The sequence below is a fragment of the Geotrypetes seraphini genome, chromosome 12, assembly GCF_902459505.1.
Source record: "Geotrypetes seraphini chromosome 12, aGeoSer1.1, whole genome shotgun sequence".
Classification (NCBI taxonomy): Eukaryota; Metazoa; Chordata; class Amphibia; order Gymnophiona; family Dermophiidae; genus Geotrypetes; species Geotrypetes seraphini.
In genome coordinates this window covers 58549845-58577821 of record NC_047095.1, presented here as the reverse complement: position 1 = coordinate 58577821, position 27977 = coordinate 58549845, and the positions used below count along the sequence as shown (strand labels likewise).

General features: G+C 48.1%; 1 protein-coding gene across 7 annotated transcripts in view; it reads right to left on the bottom strand.

The window, feature by feature from the left end:
* Positions 1–27977, bottom strand: part of TUT4 (terminal uridylyl transferase 4) — a 157250-nt gene that overhangs the window by 120018 nt on the left and 9255 nt on the right. For all 7 annotated transcript variants that reach the window (XM_033916106.1, XM_033916103.1, XM_033916102.1 and 4 more), the window contains exons 3-7: positions 27456–27622; positions 17780–17896; positions 3533–3710; positions 1877–1965; positions 614–665 (exon numbers count right to left, since the gene is read on the bottom strand). In XM_033916106.1, coding sequence (XP_033771997.1) covers positions 614–665; positions 1877–1965; positions 3533–3710; positions 17780–17896; positions 27456–27622 — 603 coding nt within the window. The remainder of the gene's footprint in view (positions 1–613; positions 666–1876; positions 1966–3532; positions 3711–17779; positions 17897–27455; positions 27623–27977) is intronic.

The following is a 27977-nucleotide window of genomic DNA, read 5'->3' as shown; positions in this document are numbered from 1 at the left end:
TTTTTAAATAGCAAGTTCTCAAACCTGAGCATTTGGTTTCCTCAGGAAGGTGGGAAATTTTTGCAGGACACTGGAGACAGGAAATGCCATCGGTTACAAACTGAATTTTGGGTACGAATGTTCCACTTACTCAGATGTGGCAAGACCCAGATAACAGTAACAATCAGATTTACACACACTTAATTACAATTAATTATGTTCTACTGGTATGATAAAAGACTTGTACTACAGCACACTTGCTGCTCTGTGTTCTGGGTCACGTGAGTATCTGAGCAAGGGCGAGAGTTACTATTGAAAGTACGATGAAACGCATCAGGGAGCTGAAGATAAGCTGGTACAATTTAGGGAGTGGGTGACCAATGGAACGTAGGTTTGGCTGCCAAGTTTCATTAGTTGGCATCCACCCAAGTTGAAGAAACAGTCTGGAGCAAAGTGTTTTTATTATATGCCCAAAAGAATTTTGGTTCTCAACTAAGCACTTACTATAATGAGTAACAACTTTAGTGGATAGAACACCTGAGGTTTTGACTAAAGATGAAAAAAACAATCCTAAAACGGAGAAGCAGAAACAGAACACACCGAAACAAACAAATGAAAAAAAAAAAAAACTCACCACTGTTTTTCAAAATCTCAAGCACTTGTATCAGAATACTTGGTTGGCTCATCTAAAAAAGTGATCAGAAAATGACATTTTCAGGTTCTTTTTGTACAAAGTTCTATTTCTCTTTGAAAACTATGATGAAAGCAAACAAAGAAAATTATCTACAGCAGAATACCTCCCTCCTTTGCATCACTGATCAAGTGACACAGACCCTTTAGCTAGGGGACCCCTACACTAAAACCCTTGGAGCAAGTCTTCCTGTCCCCCATCAGAACAAACCCCTGGAGTAAGGGTTTTTTTAAAAGGCTCTTTACCCATATATTCCATCTGCCTATTTCTCTCCTTCCTCAGTGCATGGATTGTAAGAAACCCAGCCTCGGTGTTCTTTCCTGCTACTGAGCTCTCCCCACTGCTTAGACCCTCCTTCTCTAGCATTTGAAAAGGCCAGACAATGGTCCCTCTTCGTCCTAGAAGCACTCCACCAGCTATCCAGCTCTCTTTGGTTTAAAAAGACTTCTATAGTCCTTCATGTGACAGCCGGGTGGGCTCATGCTTTAGAGTGCCATTCACTGCCAGCAGGAACAATCAAGGAACCCCCTTACAAGTGTGCCATATTTATGGCACTCCCTGCCCCCTCTAACCCTGGACAGAAGATAATGGGTCTCCTGTGCTGCAAGGTGAAATTCTGGCGTCCAGTTTGTGAGTTAGCTTTTAGTTACTCTTACTTTTATTAAATTTTCAGAATATTAACAAAAGCGGTTAGAAATGGTTTGTTGGTCACAAAATAAACAGTACATATTGTCATTCTTCGGCATCTGGCAAAATAGACATAGAAAACACCCTGAACTCCCCTTGCACCCCTACATCAACCTATTCCCCCCATCCCACCTCCCCTTAGTGATGTGCCAAGAGTCTTTAGATGCTTTTTGCTGGCCCTTAGCTGCTCAGACTGCCCTCTCCCAAACCTAGCCATTTCATATTATCCATACAAATAATAGCCTTAGCGGTGGTTCTCTTGTGGTTGCCATGGGGCTCCTGTAAGCTGTTAAAGGAAAATACCCCCAGGACACACAATACTGCCATGCCAGGCAGCACATACTGCCAGTGCGGAGCTGGGGGAAGTGAGAATGTGGGAGGGAGGACAAAAGGTGCAGTGGGCACAGAGTGCAGGATAGAGGGATATGTAAAATGTTCTGCAGGTTACAGCTAGTTAAATATTAGATAATAAAAACAAAGAACACATAAAAGATACATACAGTTTCTCAATCCACATACCTTAGGAGGGTATTTTATATCTATGTTGATGTCACTGGTTTTAAAAGCAAATCTAGTCAAACAGGAGCCATACATTCTTAATGAACAATCTGAAAAAGAAAAAAAAAAAAAAAACAACCACATTACTTATATGAAGTCCAATAATACGAGTAACACACACTTTATTGACAAACTTCTTAATGAATTTTACTAGTGTTTATAATGAATTTTGACGGCTTGTAATTGAGAAAAAAGGAAGGCACATGAGGATAAACCTACATTCACACAAATGATTTCCCTGCCAATATTACACAAGTTGTACTTTTAAAGAGCAGGATTTTATGTCACATTTCAGCAGACAGTGTCCCGTTTGGATTTTTGTACATCGATAGCACCAATGAATAAAATATATAGGACCAAACAGATTGTTCAGGGGATTTCTGTTTCTATTCATTAAAAATTTGCATGCAAAGGAAATAATGTTACTCCTGGCAGAATTCTGCACGAAAATTCTGCGCACAATATTTCAAAATTCTGCAAAGTTTATTTGCAGTGTTTTGCATAGAATTATTCAATCCTGAGGCCTGAAATTCCTTCCTGCCTTTTTCCTTTCTCAGGTTCCAGCCTCCTCAGTTCCCTCTCACTCCAACTGCAGTTCTGTTTCCCTCTAAAACCCACCCCTCTTTCACCTGCACCCTGAATCTTTTCCTTGGCCTCTATAGTCTGGAATCTCTCTCTCCCTCTCTCCACTGGCTAAAAATCACTTCCTCCCTTCCCATCTCCTTTCTGGTCTTGGTCACTCTCTCTTCTTCTCTCTACCATTCCCCTACCCTCACTTGCAGGTCCTGCATCCATGTCACCTCACCCCACCTACCACCTCTCTTTGCTTGCACCCTAGATCCCTTCCCTACTCCCTACTCTCTCCCTCTCTCTACAGTCAAACATATCTTCCTTCTCACCCCCCCCCCCCCTTTTCTGACCTGGGTTTCCTTATTACTCCCTTTCTTCTCTACTTAAGGATCCAGCATCCATGTTTCCTCCCCTCCTCCCCCTGCAAGTCTAGCATCCATGTCCCCTCTTCTCCCCCACCACTTGCAGTCCTGGATCCATGTCCCCTCCTCCCCCTGCAAGTCCAGGATCCATGTCCCCTCCTCTCCTCCAACCTTGCATCCATGTTCCCTGCTTCACCTCCCAAATTGTGGTCCAGCATCCATGTCCCCATCCTCTCCTCCTCCTTTGTGTAGGTCTGGTTTCTCTCCCTCTGACCAAACCCCCCTCCCCCTACGAGATCAGACATACTTGCGGATCTCCCAGAGCAGCAGCAGCAGCTGCCGGCAGGAGCACTGTGAACAGGCTGCATGCGGCTAGCCCTGCTAGGGCCTTTCTTCTGCCACATCTTCTATATACAGGAAGTGATGCAGCAGAGGGAAGGCCCTGGCGGAACTGGCCACAAGCAGCCTGTTCACAGCGTGGCTTCTGCTGGCTGGCTGCCGTGACTGTTGCTTCCTTGCAGACCCACAGAGGTGGGAGGTCAGTTAGGGGAGTAGGAGGGGGCAGGGACAGAGACAGAACAGAAGATTTGCACAGAATTCTGCATAGCATGTGCAGAATTCTGTACAAATTCTGTGCTGCACTGGGAATTCAAAAGTGGACAAAATAAAAGGCCTTTCATAATACCTGCTAAATGCAGTTGAACAGTCTTTTCCATCTGCTTGACAATTTCTTCACGCACTTTGAAGTCATCTTCTGAGATGCCTTGCTCTTTTGCTGCCTCCATCACTGCAGACTGCAGGGCAATCACCTGTGCAAGAGTAGGAGGTGGAAGGGCGCGTAGCTCATTTTCTTCTCGTTTTTCCTAACAGCAACAAAGCAAACGCACCACTTCAGTGTTTCAAAAAGGTGAAAGAAATTAGTATTTCATTTATATATAAAAATGCTAAATAAATGATATGTTTCTATTCTGTGAACTGCCCATTGTCTACATAAAAGAGATTTTTATTAATAATGTCATTTTCAAACTCCAAATACAAAACAAAATAAGCCAGTGTTATACAAACACATTTAATTTGCAAAAAACATTCATAAAAAAATCATAACAGCAATAGACTGTTACAGTTACAGTAAAGCCTTTAGCCATAAACACTGTCCTTTTACAATTTTTATCCTTTGAATCCAGGGAAAGTACATAATCTTTTTCCAGTTAAATAGGTGAAACATTCTAGACAGATGGGATGTACAAAAGCAGTTCCTAAAAAGCTAGGATGGGCTTACTGTGCAGGCCCTTAAGACCGAGGACCCAAAGGCAGAGGTTCTGACTCACTGCCACATCCACTCTGTAAACTTTGGCAAACGTGGGTAGAGAGGACCATGTTGCCGCCCTGCAGATCTCCTCCCCTTTTATATTTTTTTTTATATTGTAAACCGCTGAGATTTTAATCCCAGTTTTATATTTGTGGTATATGAAAAAAATTGAACTTGAACACTCCTGGTAGAACGCACCTTGACGGAAACGGGAGACTGTTTCCTAGAAAGAATATAGGCTGACAAAATAGTCCTACAGATCCATCTGGAAATTGTAGCCTTGGAAGCAGGAGGAACATGAGTCAGCACAAACAGATGATCAGATAGATTAAATTTGTTAGTGACTTCCAAGTAGAGAAGAAGTACTCTGCGCACATCACATTTCCTCAAAAAGCGATCTTGTGTTCTGGAACTAGTAGGCTGACAAAGCACTTCCTGAGGAACATGGAAAGCCGAAATCACCTTCAGAAAAAGGAAGGAACCATACATAGGGAAATCCCAGTCTCTGAGATGTGGAAGAATGATTCCCTACAAAAAAGAGCCTAAAGTTCCAAGACACATCGAGCAAATAGCAACCAGAAACACGGTCTTGAGCATCAAGTCCAAGAGGGAAGCATCACGAAGGGGCTCAAAGGGAGCCTTGGTGAGGCTAGACATCACCAGATTGAGGTCCCAGGAAAGGAACGGCTGGTTAACCACCGTGCACCAACCCTCAGCCAACAAGGGAGCCCTGATTAGCCAGTCATCCAAGTAAATAAGTAAGCTGCCATGACCACCATCTCCTTTGTGAAGGTACAGGGAGTTATTGCCAGTCCAAAGGGCAGAGCCAAGAACTGGTAATGATGTTCCAATACATAAAACTGCAAGAAATTGCAATGGGCTGGAAATATCAGAATGTGCAAGTGAGCTTCTGTGAGATCCAGAGAGGTGAGGAACTCTCCCAGGGCCACCGCTGCAATGACCGATGGCACCATCTCCATGCGAAAGCGCAGAACCTTAAGAGCCGCATTCAAGTGCTGAAGATCCAGAATAGGCCTCCAATTTTTGGAGCCTTTCTTTGGCATGATAAAGTATATAGAGTATCTGCCTGAGTCTGACAGGTCAGGCAGCACTAGGCTGGCAAATTTCAGCTTGTAGCCCAACCGAATAATGTCCAAGACCCACTGGTCAGACAAAATGCAAACCCAAGAGGGCAGGAATGCTGAGAGTCTGCCCCCTATCTGTAGAGGAGCTTTTTTGGCAGAAGGTGCAGAATGGGAGGCGGAGGACTGGGATCGCCTGTAGATGTAATAATGTTGTTAGGAGTCCTTGAAAAATCTCTGCTATGTGGCACTCACATACGGGTGGGATCGACAGGAGCCATGAAAATTAAGATCGACTGAACTTCTAGAAGTCCTGGGTCTTAGGGTCTTAGGGTGATGGTCCACCACAGAATTCATGAGTCATCTGCACAACCAAAGAATCCACTCTAGGGTGACCCAGAAGCTGCTGGCACTCCTGTGCCAGAGGATAGAAGCAAGACTTGGCTCATGCTATCCTAAGAGCACTTTCCAGAGAGTCCTACTGCTCTGAGATTAGAACGTTCATATCAGGGTGACAGGGAAAGAAAGAAGACTATGAGTGCACAGCACAAAGCCAGGAGGAAGAAGTGGATGGAGCCAGCAGAGTGACTGAATTCAACTCCTGCAAAGACTCTGAAATAAGAACCAGCAAAGCCGCTGACTTAAATAAACACTGAGACGTGAGAACATCCCCAGGTTCCAAAACCCCTGAGGGATCCGCAGATCCAGCACATAGTCCCTGGAACCCTGGGGTCAGCAAGCTAGTCATTATCATAAGGATCTCCCAGAATAGAATCAGGCAGCACAAGAACAGCTGCTAACTGAGCTGAAGATGTGCCCATAGAAGCAACACCAATGAGAGATGCATCTGAGATGGAGCAGGACTGCGCAGGGGAAGAACGGCAGCTTTGAAACTCATTTCACACATGTTTTATAAATTCTGAGAAAGCCTCCAATTCCCAGGTTTAGTCACCTTCAGATGACTTAACTTTGTGTTTCTTAGGCTGTGGAGGATCCACAGCCAGGCACATGGAACTAGCAGCCATGCCAAGCCCTGAAAATAAAGAAGGTCACCCTACAGGGCTAGCTGAGCATTTTGTCACCTGCTTAAGAATGGGAGAGGCTAAGCTTGATGCTGCTGCCTATCCTGGCTGTACCACAGAGCACATGATGCAAGGATGCTCTTAAGGCACTCAATTTGTGTAATCCTAGCAAGAATTCACATTATGAGAGCGCAAGGACTCTATCTCAACAAGTTTTGAGGAAAAAACTGCAGTTTTGGAGAAGCAGGGAGCTTTAGAAAAAAAGACTGCTAAAAATCCAAGATGGCTGCCACTAAGAAATTCACACCAAAATCTCAATATTTTTCACTGTTCACAAAAAAGAGATTTTAGGATTTTTTCAGGTGATGGAACACAAGGAGACATGCAGAAACCTCCAATTCACCTCACAAGCTGCGAGTCTTTTACTCACTTTGACCTGTGCTCGTAATGTGCTGCAGCCTGCCTCAACTCTCTAATAGTAGCTGGAATCAGAGAATTATTGCCTTATGCTGAGACTGCCTCTTCAACGCTGATCTTCAGGTTCCCAGTCATGCCTGACTGCACCTCCACTCCTGCGGACCGACGGACACGCTCAGGGATAGGCGGAGGTGAGAAGACGCAGCCAGCACCCTGCGAGACACCACCGATTCTCCTACGAATGCCCAACAGCCTGCGCTCAAACCTTTGGCATAAGGAGAAAGAAGGGGATTGCCCTGAGCTCCTGAGAAGTAAATGCAGGCTGGCTAACAGGTACCGCCAGGGAATGGTCTATCAGCTGCAGACCAAAGTCTATGTGATCTCAATGCAGGCAGAGCTGAATAGTCGCTCCGAGCACAAGAAACCCCCCCCAAAAAAGGGACACCAAAAAAAAAAACACCACTGAACAAAATAATAAAAGGGAAAGAGCAGAACAAACACACTCTTGCTGGCAAGCATGCAGAAGGGAAAAACTGTAGGTGGAGCTAAGGATCCCAGTGAAGTACAGCAGAAGCACAGAGAAAGAAAATCCAGAGTGGACACAACCCATCTGTCTAGAATGTAACAAAGTAAATGACAGCAGATAAAGACCTGAACGGTCCATCCAGTCTGCCCATAAGTTATCAATAGTAAAAGAAATGTTTCCGTAGCCTGACATTTTTCATTTTCATTTTTCAAGTGTCACATACACCTTTTTGAGTTAATTAGATACGGAATGGTACAGCTGAATTAAATACTGTTAAACTAGCAGATGGAATTCCTATTACAGCAGCATTCATTGGGGACTGAAAAAGAAGAGACTTTTTTATTTGACGATCTAGGTGTGAATTTTATTACATTTTAAACAGGTAGAATGGGGTTGATTAACCTTGTTGTATTAGCTGCGTTAAGAGAGAGGGAGGGGAAAAAAACTCCTTTCAGAACTTGTCATTAAGGAATGCAGATGTTTGTGTAGTTTAATTTTCTGGTTACCATTATATATTGTTAATAAGATTATATTGCATGTACATGAAGAATGAATGGAAGAAATGGCCTTATAATTAGTACTATTACTATGGGGGCGGGGTCTGGGGTGGAGGTAGGGCACCCTCAAACCTAAAGGCATTCCACTGCCCCTGAGACAGGTGATACTGTTTTGGCTTTGGTTCCAATCTTATTTAATAAATAGGCAGCATCAGATTAAGATTGGTTCATTTCGTTCTGATTGGATCGAGTGCAACAGTCCATTAGGGTTCTTGTTCATCTGCCTTGCATTTTCTTGTTTACTATGACCTTTATGAAACATTCTTAGATCCTGATACGTCATTTTATTTTTAGGTGAGGGATATTGTTAAGTTTCTTTTTCACCAATTTGTGGTTGTGAACTCATCAATCTTTGATGCATTGCAGACACCGAATGCTGTTCAGGAGTTAATCATTAATATTAAGAAAACAGGTTCTTATTTCTCTAAAGAATGGTCTCATATTATTCAATTAAATTGTCTGATCTTTGCGATTCTATCACAGAAGGAGAAATTAGGTTCTTACCTGCTAATTTACTTTCTTTTAGCTTCTCCAGACCAGTAGAGGTTAATCTTTACAAACGGGTATATATCCAATCATGACCAGCAGGTGGAGACTGAAAACAAAACTGTGGGACAGTATATACCGTATTTTCACGCATATAACGCGCGCGTTATACGCGTTTTTACCTACCGCGCATACCCCTCGCGCGTTATATGCGTGAGCGCGGTATACAAAAGTTTTAAAACATAGTTCCCACCCCGCCCGACGCCCGATTCACCCCCCCAGCAGGACCGCTCGCACCCCCACCCCGAACGACCGCTCGCACGCGCTCCCACCCGCACCCGCATCCACGATCGGAGCAAGAGGGAGCCCAAGCCCTCTTGCCCGGCCGACTCCCCGACGTCCGATACATCCCCCCCCCGGCAGGACCACTCGCACCCCCACCCCGAAGGACCGCCGACTTCCCGACAATATCGGGCCAGAAGGGAGCCCAAACCCTCCTGGCCACGGCGACCCCCTAACCCCACCCCGCACTACATTACGGGCAGGAGGGATCCCAGGCCCTCCTGCCCTCGACGCAAACCCCCCTCCCTCGAACGACCGCCCCCCCCAAGAACCTCCGACCGCCCCCCCAGCCGACCCGCGACCCCCCTGGCGACCCCCACGACCCCCCACCCCCCTTCCCCGTACCTTTGGTAGTTGGGCCAGAAGGGAGCCCAAACCCTCCTGGCCACGGCGACCCCCTAACCCCACCCCGCACTACATTACGGGCAGGAGGGATCCCAGGCCCTCCTGCCCTCGACGCAAACCCCCCTCCCCCCCAACGACCGCCCCCCCCCAAGAACCTCCGACCGCCCCCCAGCCGACCCGCGATCCCCTGGTGACCCCCCCGACCCCCCTTCCCCGTACCTTTGGTAGTTGGCCGGACAGACGGGAGCCAAACCCGCCTGTCCGGCAGGCAGCCAACGAAGGAATGAGGCCGGATTGGCCCATCCATCCTAAAGCTCCGCCTACTGGTGGGGCCTAAGGCGCGTGGGCCAATCAGAATAGGCCCTGGAGCCTTAGGTCCCACCTGGGGGCGCGGCCTGAGGCACATGGGCCCAACCCGACCATGTGCCTCAGGCCGCGCCCCCAGGTGGGACCTAAGGCTCCAGGGCCTATTCTGATTGTCCCACGCGCCTTAGGCCCCACCAGTAGGCGGAGCTTTAGGATGGATGGGCCAATCCGGTCTCATTCCTTCGTTGGCTGCCTGCCGGACAGGCGGGTTTGGCTCCCGTCTGTCCGGCCAACTACCAAAGGTACGGGGAAGGGGGGTGGGGGGGTCGTGGGGGTCGCCAGGGGGGTCGCGGGTCAGCTGGGGGGGCGGTCGGAGGTTCTTGGGGGGGGCGGTCGTTGGGGGGGAGGGGGGTTTGCGTCGAGGGCAGGAGGGCCTGGGATCCCTCCTGCCCGTAATGTAGTGCGGGGTGGGGTTAGGGGATCGCCGTGGCCAGGAGGGTTTGGGCTCCCTTCTGGCCCAACTACCAAAGGTACGGGGAAGTGGGGTGGGGGGGTCGTGGGTCGGCTGGGGGGCGGTCGGAGGTTCTTGGGGGGGGGGCGGTCGTTGGGGGGAGGGGGGTTTGCGTCGAGGGCAGGAGGGCCTGGGATCCCTCCTGCCCGTAATGTAGTGCGGGGTGGGGTTAGGGGGTCGCCGTGGCCAGGAGGATTTGGGCTCCCTCCTGGCCCGATATTGTTGGGGAGTCGGCGGTCCTTCGGGGGGGGGAGGGATGTATCGGACGTCGGGGGGGGGCATCAGGCTTTCAGGATGGGGACAGACCTTCAAGGGGGGACAGTGCACGGAAGTCAGGGGGGGTGAACGGAGAGTCGGGACAGCGCACGGAAAGTCAGGGCGGGCGAAAGGAGCGTCGGGCAGCATGCGCGGTATACCCGTGAGCGCGGTATACCAAAGTTTTTGTACATATCATCGTGATTTCTGCGCGCTATACCCGTGTGCGCGTTTTATACGGGTGCGCGTTATTTGCGTGAAAATACGGTAATATACTCCCTTCTCTATTTACCTCAGTCTGCCCAATAGCCAAGCAGAACCAAGAACTGGAAAACAGAAAGAAAACAATACTCCGAACAGGAGTAACAATTAACATACCCAAGTGCTGTTGGAAAATGCAGAGGAGAAATACCCGAAGGAAAATGTCCCCACAGCTTGCCAGCTAAGCCAGCCGAGCCACAGCCGCTGTTCTTCAATTCTCCCCGGCCCTAGAAAAATACTAGAACCCGCAGCAAAAAACAAAAACTGCCCGCGAAACAGCCCCAACAACAACAACAACAACAACAGACAGGGTGGGGACCTCTACTGGTCTGGAGAAGCTAAAAGAAAGTAAATTAGCAGGTAAGAACCTAATTTCTCCTTCTTTAGCACTCTCCAGACCAGTAGAGGTTAATCTTTACAAATGGGACGTACCAAAGCAGTACGGGACCCCCGAAGGGCTGATACCAGCACACGCTCACCGAACACCGCGTCCCGACACGCCTGAACATCTACCCGATAATGTCTAACAAAGGAATGCAAGGAGGACCAAACCGCAGCCTTACAAATATCCACTGGAGGCACGAGCGACGACTCAGCCCAAGAAGCTGCCTGACCCCGAGTGGAATGAGCCTTGAGAAACTCCGGAACAGGCTTCTGTCTCAGAAGATAAGCGGAAGCAATCGTCTCCTTGATCCAGCGCGCAATAGTAGCCTTAGAAGCGCCAGCTCCCCGACGAGGACCCGCCAGAAGGACAAAGAGATGATCGGATTTCCGGAATTCCCGGGTCCGCTGCACATAAGAGCGGAGGACCCGACCGACATCCAATTTGCGCAGCTGCAGTTGCTCAGAAGAGCCCTCCCGACTACCCAAGACCGGGAGGACCACCGATTGATTGACATGAAAAGGAGAAACTACTTTCGGCAGAAAGGAAGGAACAGGCCGCAAGACAACCCGCTCCCTCGAAAATTCCAAGAAGGGAGCCCTACAAGAGAAAGCCTGTAGCTCAGAAACACGCCTAGTGGAAGTAATGGCCACCAAAAAGACCGCCTTCAGAATAAGGTCCTTCAAAGAACAGCCATCCAACGGCTCGAAAGGCGGGCGCACCAAAACAGAGAGAACCAGATTGAGATCCCACGAGGGAACAGAGGGCCGTAGGGGAGGCCTGAGCAACTTGGCCGCCCGCAAAAAGCGTATCACATCAGGAATGGCCGACAAACGCTGACCTGTCACCAACCCTCAAAAAGCCGACAGGGCCGCAAGTTGAACCCGGAGAGAAGACCAAGCCAGGCCTCTATCCAGTCCATCCTGCAAGAACTCTAGAATGTTAGGCAGGGAAGCGCGAAAAGAGACCACTCCCCGCGCCCGGCACCACCCCTCAAAGAGACGCCAAACCCGCACATAAGCCCGAGAGGTAGAAAGCCTCCAGGACCCCAAGAGTGTAGAGATCACCTTATCTGAATATCCCTTCTTACTAAGGCGACCCCTTTCAAGAGCCAAGCCGTAAGACAGAAGGGAGACGGGTCGAACATGGGAATGGGACCCTGCGTCAGAAGATCGTCCAAGAGAGGCAGAGGAAGAGGATCCGCCACCAGATGCCTCACCAGATCCGCATACCACGGACGTCGAGGCCAATCCGGAGCCACCAGAACCACCAGACCCGGATGGTGAACAATGCGAAGAAGTACTCTGCCCACTAATGGCCAAGGAGGGAACACATACAACAGCCCCTCCATTGGCCACGGTTGGACCAGAGCATCCAGACCCTCGGCCAGACCGTCCCTGCGACGACTGAAGAAGCGGGGCACTTTGGCGTTGCCACTCGTGGCCATCAGGTCCATCAGGGGCTGCCCCCAAGTCTGCACTATCAACCGAAATGCCACGGCGCCGAGACACCACTCTCCTGGATCCAGGAAGTGACGAATGAGGAAGTCTGCCTGAACATTTTCTACCCCGGCTATGTGAGAGGCCGAGAGGTCCAGAAGATGGGACTCCACCCAAACCATGAGCCGAGCCGCCTCCTGCGCCACCTGAGTGCTCTTGGTGCCCCCCTGACGATTGACATAAGCCACCGCCGTGGCATTGTCCGACAGGACTCTGACCGACTTGCCCAACAAAAAGGAGTGGAAAGCTAACAGCACCAGACGGACCGCTCTGGTCTCCAACACGTTGATCGACCAGGAGGCCTCCTCCGTGGACCAGGTGCCCTGAGCTGAGTGACCCAAACACTGAGCCCCCCAACCGAGGAGACTCGCATCCGTAAGGAGCACCGTCCACTGCGGGAAATCCAGACCCACCCCCTGGACCAGGTGAGGGGTCCGGAGCCACCAGCGCAGACTGCAGCGCGCCATGCCTCGCAGGAGAACAGGAACATCCAAACCGTGCCTCTGGGGAGACCACCTCCGGAGCAGAGCATACTGAAGAGGACGCATGTGGGCCCGCGCCCACCTCACCACGTCCAGGGACGCCGCCATCGACCCCAAGACTTGGAGGAAATCTCGCGCCCGAGGACACCGGGACGCCAAAAGCAGGCGAATCTGAGATTGCAATTTGCTCACCCGGGCCTCTGGAAGGAAGACCTTCCCCAAGGAGGTGTCGAACAGAACCCCAAGGTACTCCAGACGCTGAGCCGGGACCAACCGACTCTTGGAAAGGTTGACCACCCAGCCCAGCGACCGGAGAAACTCCACCACCCGAGCCGTAACCCAGGAGCTCTCCTTCAACGACTTTGCCCGAATCAACCAGTCGTCCAGGTAGAGGTGTACCAGAATGCCCTCCGACCGCAAGGCTGCCGCGACGACCACCATCACCTTGGTAAACGTCCAGGGAGCCGTGGCCAGACCAAAGGGAAGTGCACCGAACTGATAGTGCCGACCCAAGATCGCAAAGCGAAGGAAGCGCTGATGAGAGGCCCGAATGGGAACATGCAAGTAGGCCTCCGTCAGATCGAGAGAAGTGAGAAACTCCCCCGGCTGAACCGCCAGAATGACCGAGCGCAGAGTTTCCATGCGGAAAGAGGGAATCTTGAGAGCCCTGTTGACCCCTTTCAAATCCAGGATGGGCCGAAAGGTCCCCTCCTTCTTGGGCACCACAAAGTAAATGGAGTACCTGCCGGTGCCCCACTCCGGAGGGGGCACTGGAACAACTGCCTTGAGATCTAGCAAGCGCTGAAGGGTCTGGCGAAAAGCCTGCATCTTCCACGGAGTCTGACATGGAGAGGCGAGGAAAAGGTCCGGCAGAGAGCGGGCGAACTCCAGAGCATAACCGTCCCGCACCACCTCCAGGACCCACTGATCGGACGTGATCTCGGCCCATTTGGGGAAAAGTTCGCGCAGCCGGGCCCCCACCGGAACCAAAGGGGGCGCCAGCAAGGAGTCATTGTGCAGGACAGGAAGCGGGGGAACCGGTGGAGGGATTCCCTGCCCCCCGACGGGCCCCCCGAAAAGGCTGCATGCGCTGGAAGAACCGACCCCGGGAAAACCCCGGAGCCTGGAAAGAAGCAGCCCCACGCCCAGGGCGATACTTGCGAAACTCCCGCAAACGCCCCCGGGCAGCGCCACCCCGAGACGCAGGGCGGGCACGGTCCTCAGGCAGACGGGGCACCTTCGAGTCCGTCAGAGTCTGAAGCAACTTATCCAATTCCTCCCCAAACAAAAAAGACCCCCGAAAGGGAAATTTAGTAAGCTTAGCTTTGGACGCAACATCCGCCGCCCAAGCGCGCAGCCACAAAATACGCCGCGCGGCCACGCCAAAGGCCATAGACTTAGCCGAGATCCGCACCAAGTCATAAAGAGCATCTGAGAGGAACGAGGCAGCCATTTCAATCTTCGCTACCTCCTGATCCACCAGAGACCAGTCATCAGACTCCCGATCCAGGACACGCTCAGCCCACCGAAACACGGCGCGAGCGACCAGCCCCCCACAAATAGCCGCCTGGACCCCAAAGGCAGAGACCTGAAAATCTTGCTTAAGGATGTTCTCCAACTTGCGCTCCTCAGAGTCCCGCAAGGCAGAACCGCCCTCAACAGGCACGGTATGCCGCTTAGAAATCACCGAGACCACCGTGTCAACGACTGGCGATGCTAAAGTAGCCCGATCCCCCTCTGGGATGGGATACAAACGAGCCATGCTGCGCGCCAACCGAAACGGCGCCTCCGGCGTTTTCCACTGTTCCAGAATAATATCCCGAATATCCTGATGCATAGGAAAAGAGCGGGAAACGGATCCCCCGTAGCAGAGGGTCCCCCACACGCGGAGTCTCCGGCGGCGCATCCTCAAAACGCAACACCGAAGAAACCTGTTGAATCAGGTCCGGCAGCTCATCTCTCTGAAAAAGGCGCACCACGGACGCCTCTTCGCCGGAGGACGGGAAACCCGACAACCCGCCGCCAGCGGCCGTCCCCTCGAGAGGGTCCTGGAAATCCTCTGAAAGGTCCAGGTCCTCATCCAGACCGACACGCTCCTCCGACCATAAATCCTCGTCCCACGACACCCGCGGACGCTTGGACAAGGGAGGAGGAGGAGGGGACGCCACAACAGACGAGAGAGGCAAAGCCGCAGGGAGCGCGGAGAAACCCCACTCCCCGAAACCCCCTGAGCGCATCCGGGACCCCCAGACGCCTGAAAATAGGCTCTGCACAAGGAAAAAAAGAAATCAGGAGAAAAACCCCCCCGAGGGTCCCAAGGGACTCCCTGCCACAGCAGGGGACCCAGCAGAAACCTGCCCCTGTTTTTCCAATACAGGGGGAAGGTCACCTGAGGTGGAAGACAAAATGGAGGGGCCAGACTGAGAAGATGGCGGCTTTCCCGCCAAAAATGCTCCCTCCATAGCCTGTAGCGGCTGAGAAGCCTAAACAGTCCCAGCCGCTAAAGCAGGCAAGCCGGCATCAGCTGTCAAAATATCAGCTGAGAGGGAATCCCCAACAACCCGACCGTCGGCGGCTCGGGGAATCCCTCCGTGGGTGGTTGGGGAAGACCGGGCTTCCCCACTGCTCCCAGCCGACCCGCGAGGCACCATCGGCGGGGAGCTCTGGGCGCCTGCAGCCGCTGCCGACGGAGCTCCTCCACCGCACCGGCCTGAACACCGCTTGCACAGGCCGGCCGCGAGTGCCTCGCGCCTGGAGCACAATGAGCACTTTTTCCCTTTAGAAGTGCTCATTGCTCCATACGCGACCTAGCTATAAAAAAGTGCCGGTTAGATGAAAAAATACAGTAAAATACAGTTTTCTTAAAGGGAAACAACCCTCCAGACCAGCACTACCTCAGGATTTTTTTTTTTTTTTTTACAGAACAGACTCCACAGGCTTTCGAAGCAATATGCCTTGCTTGATTTAGGGGGCAAGGCTTACTGCTGAGGCTCCTCTAGAAAAATGTGGGGAGGTGGAGGAAGTGGGGGGAGGGACCCCGCTCGAGACCCGCCGGGTTTGACACCCCCGAGGTCGGACGGACCCCCAAACAGGGCCCGCCCAAGCTCCATCCGGCTAAAAACAGGGACTATAAACCCCCTAAACAAATTCCAACAGCCCTACCAAGGGAGATGGGTACAGATCACATCAACACCTGCTGGAGACTGAAAGAAGACTGGGGTAAATAGAGAAGGGAGTATATTATATACTGTCCCACAGTTTTGTTTTCAGTCTCCACCTGCTGGTCATGATTGGATATATACCCATTTGTAAAGATTAACCTCTACTGGTCTGGAGAGTGCTAAAGAATAGGTGAAATTCTTGGGGAATCTTTGGCACTGCCATGTGGCTTTGAGGCATATGTTAAGACATTTTATAAATTGCAAATGCTGTGCTGAGTACGAACTTATCTTTTCTTTTGTTCTGTATTAAGCTTTTCTTTTTCCTTATATAGATTATATGATTTCTTTTTAAGCTTACCAAAGTCTACCTTATGAGCACTGCGGGTGGTGCAAAAATCAATGGCCAGAGAATTAACTGGGTGTGCCCTTACTGATCCTATTATTCTGGCTTTTATTGAGTTGCATTGGTTGCCAGTCCCCTCCCATGTTGTTTAGGATTTCAGTAATGATTTTTAAATCTTTTATTGGTCTATCACCTCCAACTGTTGCTTTCAAGCTGGTTCTGTATTTTGACTGTCCAGTTTGCACTTCATGGTCCTGCGGTATATAAATTGTTATTATTATTATTATCTACACTAGCTACTCTTTTGTTGTTCCATCTCTTTGGGCTAGATTCACGAACCTGACGATCGGGAACGATCCGTGTCCTATCCAGGCAGGTCCGATGGATTCTTCAAACTTCAATATCCAGATAGAGGCGAACGGAGGAATGCCCCCATCTGCCGGCATGGATCGCTGGTGTGCAATCCCAACGCATGCCTGTCCGAGCAGCAATTTTTTAAAAACTTTTTAGCCCAGTTAGCCTGTGGTTTTAACCCACTTTAAACCCGCAGGTTAAAACCACGGGCTCGCAGTGCGGGGAAGGGCAGGAGAGATTTGGGGTAGCAGGCAGGAGAGATCTGGGGATGAGCAGGCCAGGGCGGCGATTCGGTGCAGAGCAGGCAGAAGAGATCGGGGAAGAGCAGGGCAGCGATTCAGGGCAGAGCAGGCAGGAGATTGGGAGAGAGCAGGGCAGCGATTCAAAGCAGAGCAGGCAGGAAAGATCTGGGGAAGAGCATCAGGGCGGCAGGCAGGAAAGATTCAGGGCAGCAGAGAGCAGGGCGTGCAGAGAACAAGGCTTCAATGGAGCTGGAGAGTCGGAAAGCTGTTTGCGACTGGTCGGCCAGCCCAGTCGATTTAAAAAATGTCATTGGTGAACCGCATCCCTGTCTACTTTGCATTTGTTTCCCCTCATTTGCATGCACAGATTGGAAGCGGATCGCAGGAGAGGTTAGTGAATCGGTCCGGAGGGAAATCTGGTCACAAAGGGGTCGCAAACCGATCCGTACACGAACAATTTGCTTTGTGAATCTAGCCCTTTGTGCAGTTTTGTTATACAACATCATGTGCTTAATCTAATCTAATTTTCTGTAATACACTTATCCAGTACAGGTTCAAGGCAATTTATATGTTGAGATTCTCATGAGGAAGCATGGGGAATGGCAGATACATCACATGAAAGAGAAGAATACAATGTTGCAAGTAGAAAGGGAGGCAGGGAAAGGAAATGCCGCATTGACGGGAGGTAAAAAGACAGTGGAGAGGTAGGCAATCACGGGATGGCAAGTGGAGAATGGGGACTGTAATCGTTACATTAGAAGTGGTAACAATCGCAGAAGGCTTGTAGCATTAAAGGGAGGCTGAGTCACTGAGTAGGAAGGTATTTATCAATCAAGAACGTTGTCAGCTTTTTCCTGACTAGTCTCTACTAACCAGTAACTAGTCTCTGTCCTTATTGATGTGGGAAGGTTGTTCCATGTTTGAGCTTGCTTTTAACAATGTGTGAACGATTTTATTATATTTGCATGTCTTTATACTATTAATTGGGTGGGACATACATGTACAGTGATGATTTACCATTAGCTGCTCTTCTCATAATCAGTCACTTACCATGATATTTTTCTTGTGGCGTTTTTCTTTGATATGCTTATGAGCACCCTGGATATTTTCAATGTGAACTAGGCAGAGTTTGCATAGATACTGGCAGTTGTTGTATTCTGGAGGGCGCTGAAAAAAAAAATTAAAAGACATTTAACTAAGGTAAAATTATGTCCTACCTGTTAATTTTCTTTCCTTTAGATGCAGCAGATGAATCCAGACAAGTGGGATAGCACACATCTACCAGCAGGTGGAGATAGAGAACTGACTCGCAGGTCCATATCTTGGATGGAATCCCTCCTGCCCAGCCAGTATTGCTCTTGCCAAAGCATCAGGAACAATTCAGCCCCATATCAACAAACTTCTTTCCCATAAGCAAAAAGAACATCCTGATCCACTAAGGAAACCAACCTGCAAGAGAAAAACCACCCCTCCCCCCAGCTCCGAGAACACACCAGGGTGGGGCTCTGGATTAATCTGCTGTGTCTAAAGGAAAGTAAATTAACAGGTAGGACATAATTTTACCTTCCTTAGTACCAGCAGCAGATGAATCTAGAGACCAGTGGGATGTAGCAAAGCAAACCTGAAACCGGATGGGAAAAACCTACCGCCTCCTGACAGATGAAAACTTCTAAGGCCTCAGAGGCCGCACAGCCCTTCCTACTACCAGGAAGAGTATAAAGAGGAGAACTGATCTCCGAAATCATAAAGAACATACAGATAGTTTAAAAGCAGACTGAAAACCCACCTTTTTGATATAGCTTTCAATCCTTAACCCTACTCCGTTGCCCTCCAACCCAGCCAGCTGATTAACTGTTCCCCTTAACTGTATCCATGACATCTTGTTTGTCTATCTTGCCTGTTCAGATTGTAAGCTCTTTTGAGCAGGGACTGTTTTCTTACTCTTTGTGACTCTCTGCACAGCGCTGCGTGTGTCTGGTAGCGCTATAGAAATAATTAATAGTAGTAATAGAGCGCTTTAAGTCGTTTCATCAAAAAACTCTGAAAAAACAAAAACCCAAGCTTTAGGAGGAAGTAAGACCTGCTTGACCTCCTGTATCCCACCAGATAATCAGAAGATGGGGGATCCCAACACAATCTACGCTGCGAGAGAAGAATTCAACACTTAACTCGCAAAAATAACAATGAGGACCTAATGTCCTATACCAACTGGCCCCCAGCTCCAGAGGCGGCCAGCCGTCCCCCCTACCCAATCAACAGAAGGATCCCCTGATCCTTCAATTAGCAGACTGTCTGACTGGGCAGAAGGCAGCTTGGGTGGACGACCAATCGCTTCTGAGCAAACCTTGACCTGTCACTGTAGGATGTGCCCTATACGTCAATCTCCCTGGGCTATACCTCCTGGTATCCCTAAAACGTGGCCTAGAGGGTGGCGACCAAGACAAAATCCTTGGTCTAGCCTCCAGTAACCTCTGAGACTTAGAGTTCTCAAATTCCTTAACTAACCTCTCCAGGTCCTCTCCAAACAACAATTGACCCTTAAACAGCAAATGTACTAAACAGAATTTAGAGGCCGTGTCCACAGCCCAATGCCACAGCCATAAATGCCGCCTAGACACTACAGCCACGGAAATTTGCTTAGTTGAGGCCCTAATATCATCATATAAGGCATCTGCTGCCAGCCCTGACTCCACATCCGGAAAGTCCAGGGTTAGATCCACCCCGGACTCTACCATACCATCCGTGATCTGTTGGACCCACTGAAGACAGGCCTGTGCCGCATAGCTGCACACAGCCATCTGCAAAGTCAGGGCTGCCACACTGAATGAAGCATTCAAGGTAGACTCGAGCATTCTGTCCTGTGAATCTTTAAGTCACAGGATACAACTGCCTCATAACTTTAGCTACCTTGACACCTGACTCCGGAGCGGTCCATTGATCCGATATTAATCCCTGCAGGGCCACATGCACCGGGAAGGCTCTAAGAGGCTTTTTCGTTCCAGCCATCTGTAGATAGAGCATACTGGCTGGCCAGGAGGGATTCCATCCAAGATATACACCTGCAAGTCAGTTCTCTATCTCCACCTGCTGGTAGATGTGTGCTATCCCACTTGTCTCTGGATTCATTTGTTGCCGGCGCTAAGGAAATAGAAGTACAAATACATCTATCCCACTGTGTCAAAGATCAAAAAATTCATTTCCATCCGAGAACCTGGTTGTGTGATCACCACTGCACTCACAGAATCTACACAAGCAGCACTTAACTTGGATATCTTTTGTAGGACTACATTTTACTAAATACAGTGATACCTCGGTTTACGAGTGCACCGGTTTGCAAGTGTTTTGCAAGACGAGCAAAACATTCGCAAAATTGGCGCCTCAGAAACTGAGCGCGCTTTGATTTGCGAGCACCCCCCTGCGAACCGGCACCCTCCCCCCCACGATCCGGCACCCCCCCCGCCATCATCGGGCCCCCCCCCGCTGCCATCGGACACCCCCCGCTGCCATTGGGCACCCCCCCGCCGCGACATGAGGTCCCCCAACCAACTCGAACCCTCTTCTTACTTTGCTGTAGCCTCCGCAGCGGCACCGGCACCAGCATGTTCTGTGTGTGGTGCCGGTGCCTGAAGATCTGCTTCCTGTGCTGGGCCTTGAGCATGAGCGTATGCTAAAGGCCTGAGAGTTCACGTTGAACGTGAACTCTTACATCGAACGTGAACTCTCAAGGCCCAGCACAGGAAGCAGATCTTCAGGCACCAGCACAACGCACAGGACATGCTGGTGCCGGTGCCGCTGCGGAGGCTACAGCAAAGTAAGAAGAGGGTTCGGGTGGGTTGGGGGGACCTCAGGTTGCGGCAGGGGGGTGCCCGATGGTGGCGGGGGGATGCGGATCGCGGGGGGGGGAGGGTGCCGGTTCGCGGGGGGGCCTTCGGGGGAGCAATGCCGGTTCTCATGGAGAGGGGGAGCAGCGCTGCTGGCCTCGGGGGGGGGGGGAACCTATCAAAGCGAGTTTCCATTATTTCCTATGGGGAAACTCGCTTTGATAAACGAGCATTTTGGATTACGAGCATGCTCCTGGAATGGATTATGCTCGTAATCCAAGGTACCACTGTAGATCTAAAATGCATGCTCTGGACCCAATTAATTTTCAAATTAAAACAAGTTAATGGCAAAGGAACCCCAGAAACTGATCTTTTATGTTTTATTAGGTATTTATATACCACCTATCAAGGTTATTATGCAAGCGGTTTACAATCCCGGTGGGCTCACAATCTAGCTATCACTCTCAACTTGAAGGGAGTGTGTGGCACAGTGGTTAGAGCTACAGCCTTAGCACCCTGAGGTTGTGGGTTCAAATCCCATGCTGCTCCATGTGATCCTGGGCAAGTCACTTAATCCCCCATTAGATAAGAGTGTAAGCCTGCAGGACAGATAGGGAAAAATGCTTGAATACCTGAATGTACACCATTTAGGTTATAAGTGGTATATAAATAACTTGCAGAACCAATATTTGATGCCTCAGTTTGATAAACAGAATTGCTATTGCTCCTGGTTGTCCTGAAATTACTTCAAGATAAGACTGCTCAACTATCTTCTCCTGAAAATTTGCAGCATTTAATTCCGTTTCAAAAATCTCCCAAGCACTTAGGGCTCCTTTTACAAAGGTGCACTAGCGGAATGCCGCGCGCGCAAGCCACTACCGCCTCCTTTTAAGCAGGCGGTAATTTTTCAGCTAGCACGTGCTAATCTTGTGCGTGCGCCAAAAACGCTAGCGCACCTTGATAAAAGGAGCCCTTAGATACAAAAGTAGCAAACTCTCAAGATTTGGGTGCAGATTCAATAAACTAATGAGATAGTTTTACAGACATAGCGTTTAGATACCACTACGTTCATGTTTATTAAAATTTGATATCCCGCCAAATCTTACAAGAATAAAAATGAAAGAAAGGAACGCCATAAAAAATAGGACAGTCCTAACAGAAAATACAATTGTACAAGAGAATAAAAGTAACGTGCAATTATATCTTGATACGTAAGGGATGCCTGATAACCTTTCAATTAATGAATATGGTCAATTGGAAGGGAGTCAGTTCGAAAGCTCATTGAAAAATAAATAGGTTTTTAACAATGTCTTAAAGGCCTTAAAGTTTACTTCAGACTGAATATAATTCAGAAGTTGATTCCACAGACTGGGTGCCAAACTAAAAAAAAGCCTTGTGACGAATAAACTCCCATCCTAGTCTACAAACTGCACGCAAAACCAATCTATTATCTTGCAATGAACTTAGTGTACGCCCTGGAGTATAAGGAATAGTCAATGAGTTCAGATAGCTAGGTATGAAGTGCTTCATGAGTAAGTACTAATATTTTAAATTGAATCCTAAAACTAACTATTAATTATTTCTATAGCAATATGCAGCACTGTACAAAGTCACAAAAGAGACAATCCCTGCTCGAAGGAGTTAACAATCTAAACAGACAAAACAGAAACATGATGCCATGGATACAGTTAAGGTTAATCTGCTTGCTAGGCTGCCATTTTTGTTCCCGGTTCTGCACGGGGCAGGGACGCAGGAAGATCGCGCCTGCCCTGCTTTACTGCTAGATCTTATACCGTATTTTCACTCATATACCGCGCACATGGGTATAGCGCGCGGGAAACTGTAATTTATGACGTCAGAGAAAGGACGGGACTGCCGGAAGAGGAAGCAGCGCAGACGCAGGGCTCACAGAAGGGCTGGGACCGCCGGAAGAGGAAGCATTTCAGAGCAGGGCTCACAGAAGGCCCGGGACCGCCGGCAGAGGAAGCAGCAGGAGAACGGTAGGAGCTTCTCCATGATGGGGGGGGGAGGCTGTGGGGGGTGCGAGCAGTCCTTCGGGGTGGGGGTGCGAGCGGTCCTGCGGGGGGGGGGGGGGGTGAATCGGACGTCAGGGGGGTGGTGAAAGCGGTCCTGCGGGGTGAATTGGACGTCGGGGGGGGGGAGGAACTATGTAAAAAAAACGTTGTAAAACGCGCTCACGCGTATAATGCGCAAGGTTATGCACGGTTTGTAAAAATCGTGTATAACGCACGCGTTATATGCGTGAAAATACGGTAGTATAGTGGAGTGGTCTGGGAGGCAGGAGGGAGTGGGTCTGAATTAACCCTAAAGTTATTTGTGTGCCGGCTTTGTGTCCCCCCCCTCCCCCTCCCCGTGAATATGGAGGGGGATGTGTGTACCCTGTTATAAATAGGGGACAGCTAAGCTTTGGTTGTACTACAGAAAGGTGGTATATCAAATCCATGACCGTTATCTTTTTCACTAAGCACTCCTTTTGAACTATGGGTCAAGCATCTGTGAAATTCCTAACACTATTCCTAATTGATTACTTCAATAAACCATGATAATGAACTTCAAAGCTCTAGTACATTTTCTCATATATTCAGTTCTTCCCTAACAAGTAGTACTTGTTTGAGAATACCATACTTTTTCCTAAACCACATTCTTACAAAGAAGTGGACCCATTAAACAAGTTAAGCTGCAAACATACCTTACTCTACTACATTTAAAATATACAACATCTCTTAACAACTTTTCAATTGCTTGCATCAGCCAGAAAAATCTGGATTTGCATGTTAGGAAATGCACTCTCTCCAACTGGAATGAACATTGTATAGAATTTTGCTAGACTGGGCAGATTTGGAATTTCCAGGATGAGTCACAAATCGTCAGGTAAAACGAAAGCAGAATCTATGGCTAATCTGGATGCCACACAGCCTAAGCCTCGATTCGCACCTTTGCAAAAACACTACTGTCTAGATATCTTTTCAAGATTTCATGGTGCATTTCGGCAATCTGTCCCCTGAAATTTCTTCAGTTAGACATCTTTTTCCAAATCCTCTTGGCCTTAATTTTCTTTGCCCCTCAGCTTTGGAATTATCAACCTTCATGGCTGTATTTTTAGTTCTTCAGAGAAAGAAAAGTTGCCAGTTGCCTCGCTTTCCCTCCCTGAGACCTCTAACCTGCTTAATATATTATGATAGGGACTGTTACTGGGGTGTTCATTACTGGGGTCCCCCAGCGATGAGGAAACCTAACCCAGACCACAGAAAGGAAGAAAAAAATGATTGTTGCCTTTATTGTATAAAAGCACAAAAGAATTCAGCTTTCCCAAAACATATTTCATAGTTCAGTTTCATCCAGTCAAGATTATTAGCACTTGACCATTATTTCATACTTTGGGGTATTCCGCACCCCTGGTTCTTCTGCCAATGGCTAAATCCAAACTTATGAATGCCCCCCCCCCCCCTTTGGGTTCTCCCCTGAGGCGCTTGGGTTGCTGGCTGCCCCTTACTCTCACAGTCCCAGCCAGGGCCAAAACAATTAGTCTCGTAACCAACTCAAAACATTTTCTTGCAGCTTTTCCTCCAAACAACTTCTTGCAACTTTTACTCCAAGCACTTTCTTTCCCTGCTCAGGATTCACTCACAGCCCTGGTCTATGCACTGTGTGGAAACAAGCCACCCTTATACCACAGATTTTCTGGCCCTCCCAAACTGTTCCCTGAAAACCCCCAGCGAGCAGTAGCTCAGGGACTGTGTGGCTATTTTGCTAGGAAAGGTTCCATTGAAGAGGACCGCTGCCCATCCCCCCCTTTCCTGTGAGCAATGCAATGTGCACACACACTATCCCAGGCTTAAACTTTACAACAGTGGCATAACCTTACCTCTGTTTAACTTTAGGCTACAACTCCATTCCTTCCTCAGGTGAACTTAAATCTTCTTCATACACACTATTCATTTCCCATCTTGTATCACTGGAATTGTAATCCCATTCATTCATTACCACCATGGACTCACCAGCTTGGCTTCTTACCTCCCAACCCCCTTCTTGGGAACTGCTGATGTAATCCAGATAAGCTTCAGCTTCCCTCCCTGGGCACCCCAGGGGTGGGACTGCATGAGAGTGAGGGTGATTTACAGATAATTACCTCTGAGTATGTACATCAACATCCTTCCTGCATGTTTTCTGGCTGCATTTCCCTGCTTCCATTACAAATAAGCAACTTTGCTAAATAGATTTGTGCAGACTACACAGGTTAGGTACCTGCCTTCTCAACCTATAGCAAGTACCTAACCTGTGTAGCCTTTTGCAGTTTCTTAAATATGTTATTATACTAATACACTGCAATCACTCTAAAGTTCTGTTATTTCTCTGTTATTTTTTAGAATCATTTCGTCTACATCACCCAGCGTTTCTTTGGCATTTGAACTTATTAACCCTTTTCTTTGGGTTCCTTGAAAAAGATTCCGAAACATGGCCCATGTCGGGACCTATTAATACATTTCCAAGTTAAGTAGGAATTATTTTGCCACTGAAAAGTTTTGTAGATATTTAAGAATATTACTCTACTCTACCACTTAATTGTCATACACAGTGATGGGATGGTGGGTCCGACTATAGGAGCTGAGGCTTTTGGCCGGATTACACATATCCGAGTGTATGCTAAAGTGTATCTACATATAGTATTTAAACTTTATTTAAATCTTTAACTATGACCTTCATTCTGAGAAGTCTTTTCTCTGTGTTATATACAAATATTATAAAACTTAAAATTTCGTATTTCACAGATAATAAATTTGATTAGCCCATTTGTTTTAAGATATGTTTTACTTTTAGAATATATTTTGATATCAAGTTCTTTGATGATTACAAATTTAATATATTTAATGATATAATATCAGTGAAAGTGGCACCTAGAGAATGACACAGGGACAAAGTTTGTCCCTGTCACCGCTCCATCCCTGCAAGCTCTGACCCCCATCCTTCCGAGCTTCTATATAGATATATAAATAAAGGAGCTGAAGAGGAGATACCATAAATAAAGGAGTCAGAGTCGGAAGGTTTTGTGTACCAACTCCATAGCCCTGCTGTGAGAATATGCCTTGCTTCTAAGGAATGGACAAGAAGCTTCCTGGAAGGCTGAAGGTTTCATGGTTCTCCTGCTACCCGAGATCACTTCTCTAGTAGCATCTACTTCCATCAGCCCAAAAAAGTCAATTCAAGATCATACAAATTTATCCATTAATGAACATGGAACAATTTTTCAAATAACCTGCATTATTGCAAAGAACCTATGTAAAAGCTGCCTCAATGTTCATGAGCTGAAGCATCCACACACTTCACACCTGTCATTCACTAGGAAAAAAATGTACTTGTAATTTAGCAAGCTAGTCTATATAACTCTCTCTGCCTCTGGGAACATATCTCCTCAATTTTACAAAAGTATGCACAACATGGAAGTTGGCCAAAGGTGAGCAATTTTCAACCAAGACTATTTGCCTGGATAAAGGATTTTGGACACTTCAAAATTACTCTTATACTAATAACAGTGACCTATAGCCCCTAAAAACAGTCTTTTTCTTTGGCGCGCGCCTCCACGCTGCGCTCAGTTGTCTGCTCGCGCCTTTGTCCCGGCGCGCTTTTGACCTGACACCTAGACTATGAACAAGCTCTTATGGTCTCTATACACAGCTACTGATTTTTCACTGGGTTATAGTTGTGGGTCATAGCGTTCACTATTAAGCACTTATCAGATTGTGAAGTTATTATTTATATATTATGATATTTTAAGGTGATCACCTTTGCTTATTAAAGTTCCCTTGTTTAGTGAGATTAGTACATTATTGCCATATTGTTGAATAGGAAACTAGGGTGAAAACCAAACAAACCCTAGCCCTGACGCAGATTGCAAAACATGTATGTCGGCATAAGGGTTTGGCAGTAGCTGATAAATGATGGCTAAAAGATAGGTGCACATTTTAAACTAAATAACACGATAAATAAGAATAAAGTATGACATATTAATGTTAAAATCTGAAGTTGATGAGGAGGCTTGTGGACCTGTGAAAATCCCAGCAGCTAAAGTATTTCCCGTAGAGAGCCACTTCTGAGGGCTTCTTAAAATACTAATACAGTTCTCCCTCTGTGGTTTCGTCAATTGAGGTTTTGATTATTCGCGGTTTTCAGTATGCTGGCTCCTCCCCCCCAATTACATCACTGAAATCGCCGATTCCAAATTGCACAGAGAATATCACTGATTACCAACAAGTAAAGAAAAAATTGCTGATTCCCAGTAATGCACAGAGAAAACTGCTGATTCCCAGAATTTAAAGATAAAATCGCTGATCCCCAGCATTTAAAGATAAAATTGCTGATTTCAAGCACTGCACAGAGAAATCGCTGATTCCCAGCATGCACAGCTGATTTCCAGTAATGCACAGAGAAAATCACTGATGTCAAGTTTCACAGTGAAAATCACTGATCCCCAGCATTTAAAGATAAAATCGCTGATTCCAAGCACTGCACAGAGCAATCTCTGTTTCCCAGAACTGCACAGAGAAATCGCTGATTCCTAGATGCAAAAAGAAAATCGCTGATTCCCACAATGGCTACAAAGTTATTTGTAGTTTTTCGGTATTTGCGCTCTTGATATGCCCCTATCACCGCGAATACGGAGGGAGAAGTGTATGAGATATATTGTATATATGTGCCAGAAAGTCAAAGTTAATGTTTGAAGAGAACAGTTTGGATGCTTTAAATATATGACATAATTATGATTGGCATTAGTGATTGAAAATATGTTAAATACATTGTTGACAGAGTGAAGCTATGGAAAGTAATCGCTTTCCAAATTGCATACCTTAGGTTTTTTATATTTAGAGAGCTTGGCAAAGCTGTATTACCTTTTCTATTCGGAAAATATAATCTCTTTCCAGTCTCTCTTCGGCTTGTTTCAGGCCCAATTGTTGTTCTGCCATAGAAGCAGATTCACTAGTCTTGCATTCATTTGCTGAATTATCAGTCTCTGAATTAGATACGCTGTTACTTGATCCTGAATTCATCATTTTAGCTGCATATGGAAAATGAAAATTATGCAGATTAGTCAAAGAGCAAACACACTGTCTGTGTTACCAATAGGTCTGCCCTATTTTTTCTTTTTTTGGCCACAGATGTGTGTGTTACACATATACAATATCTGTCCCCATTAAAAAAGGTTGTGCCAAAGTGTGCTCCACCCACAACATCGTGCCATCTGGACCTACACACACACATCCTGACCCTCCCCTCCCAAAGATCGCGACTCCCCCCGCAAAGATCCTTGGCAGGAGGGATGCCCACTCCCACCACACACCCCTTCTGACCCTCCGACCCCCCACCAAGGTCCCCAAAAGAAAGCCCTGGTGGGCTGGTGGGCATCAGGCCAG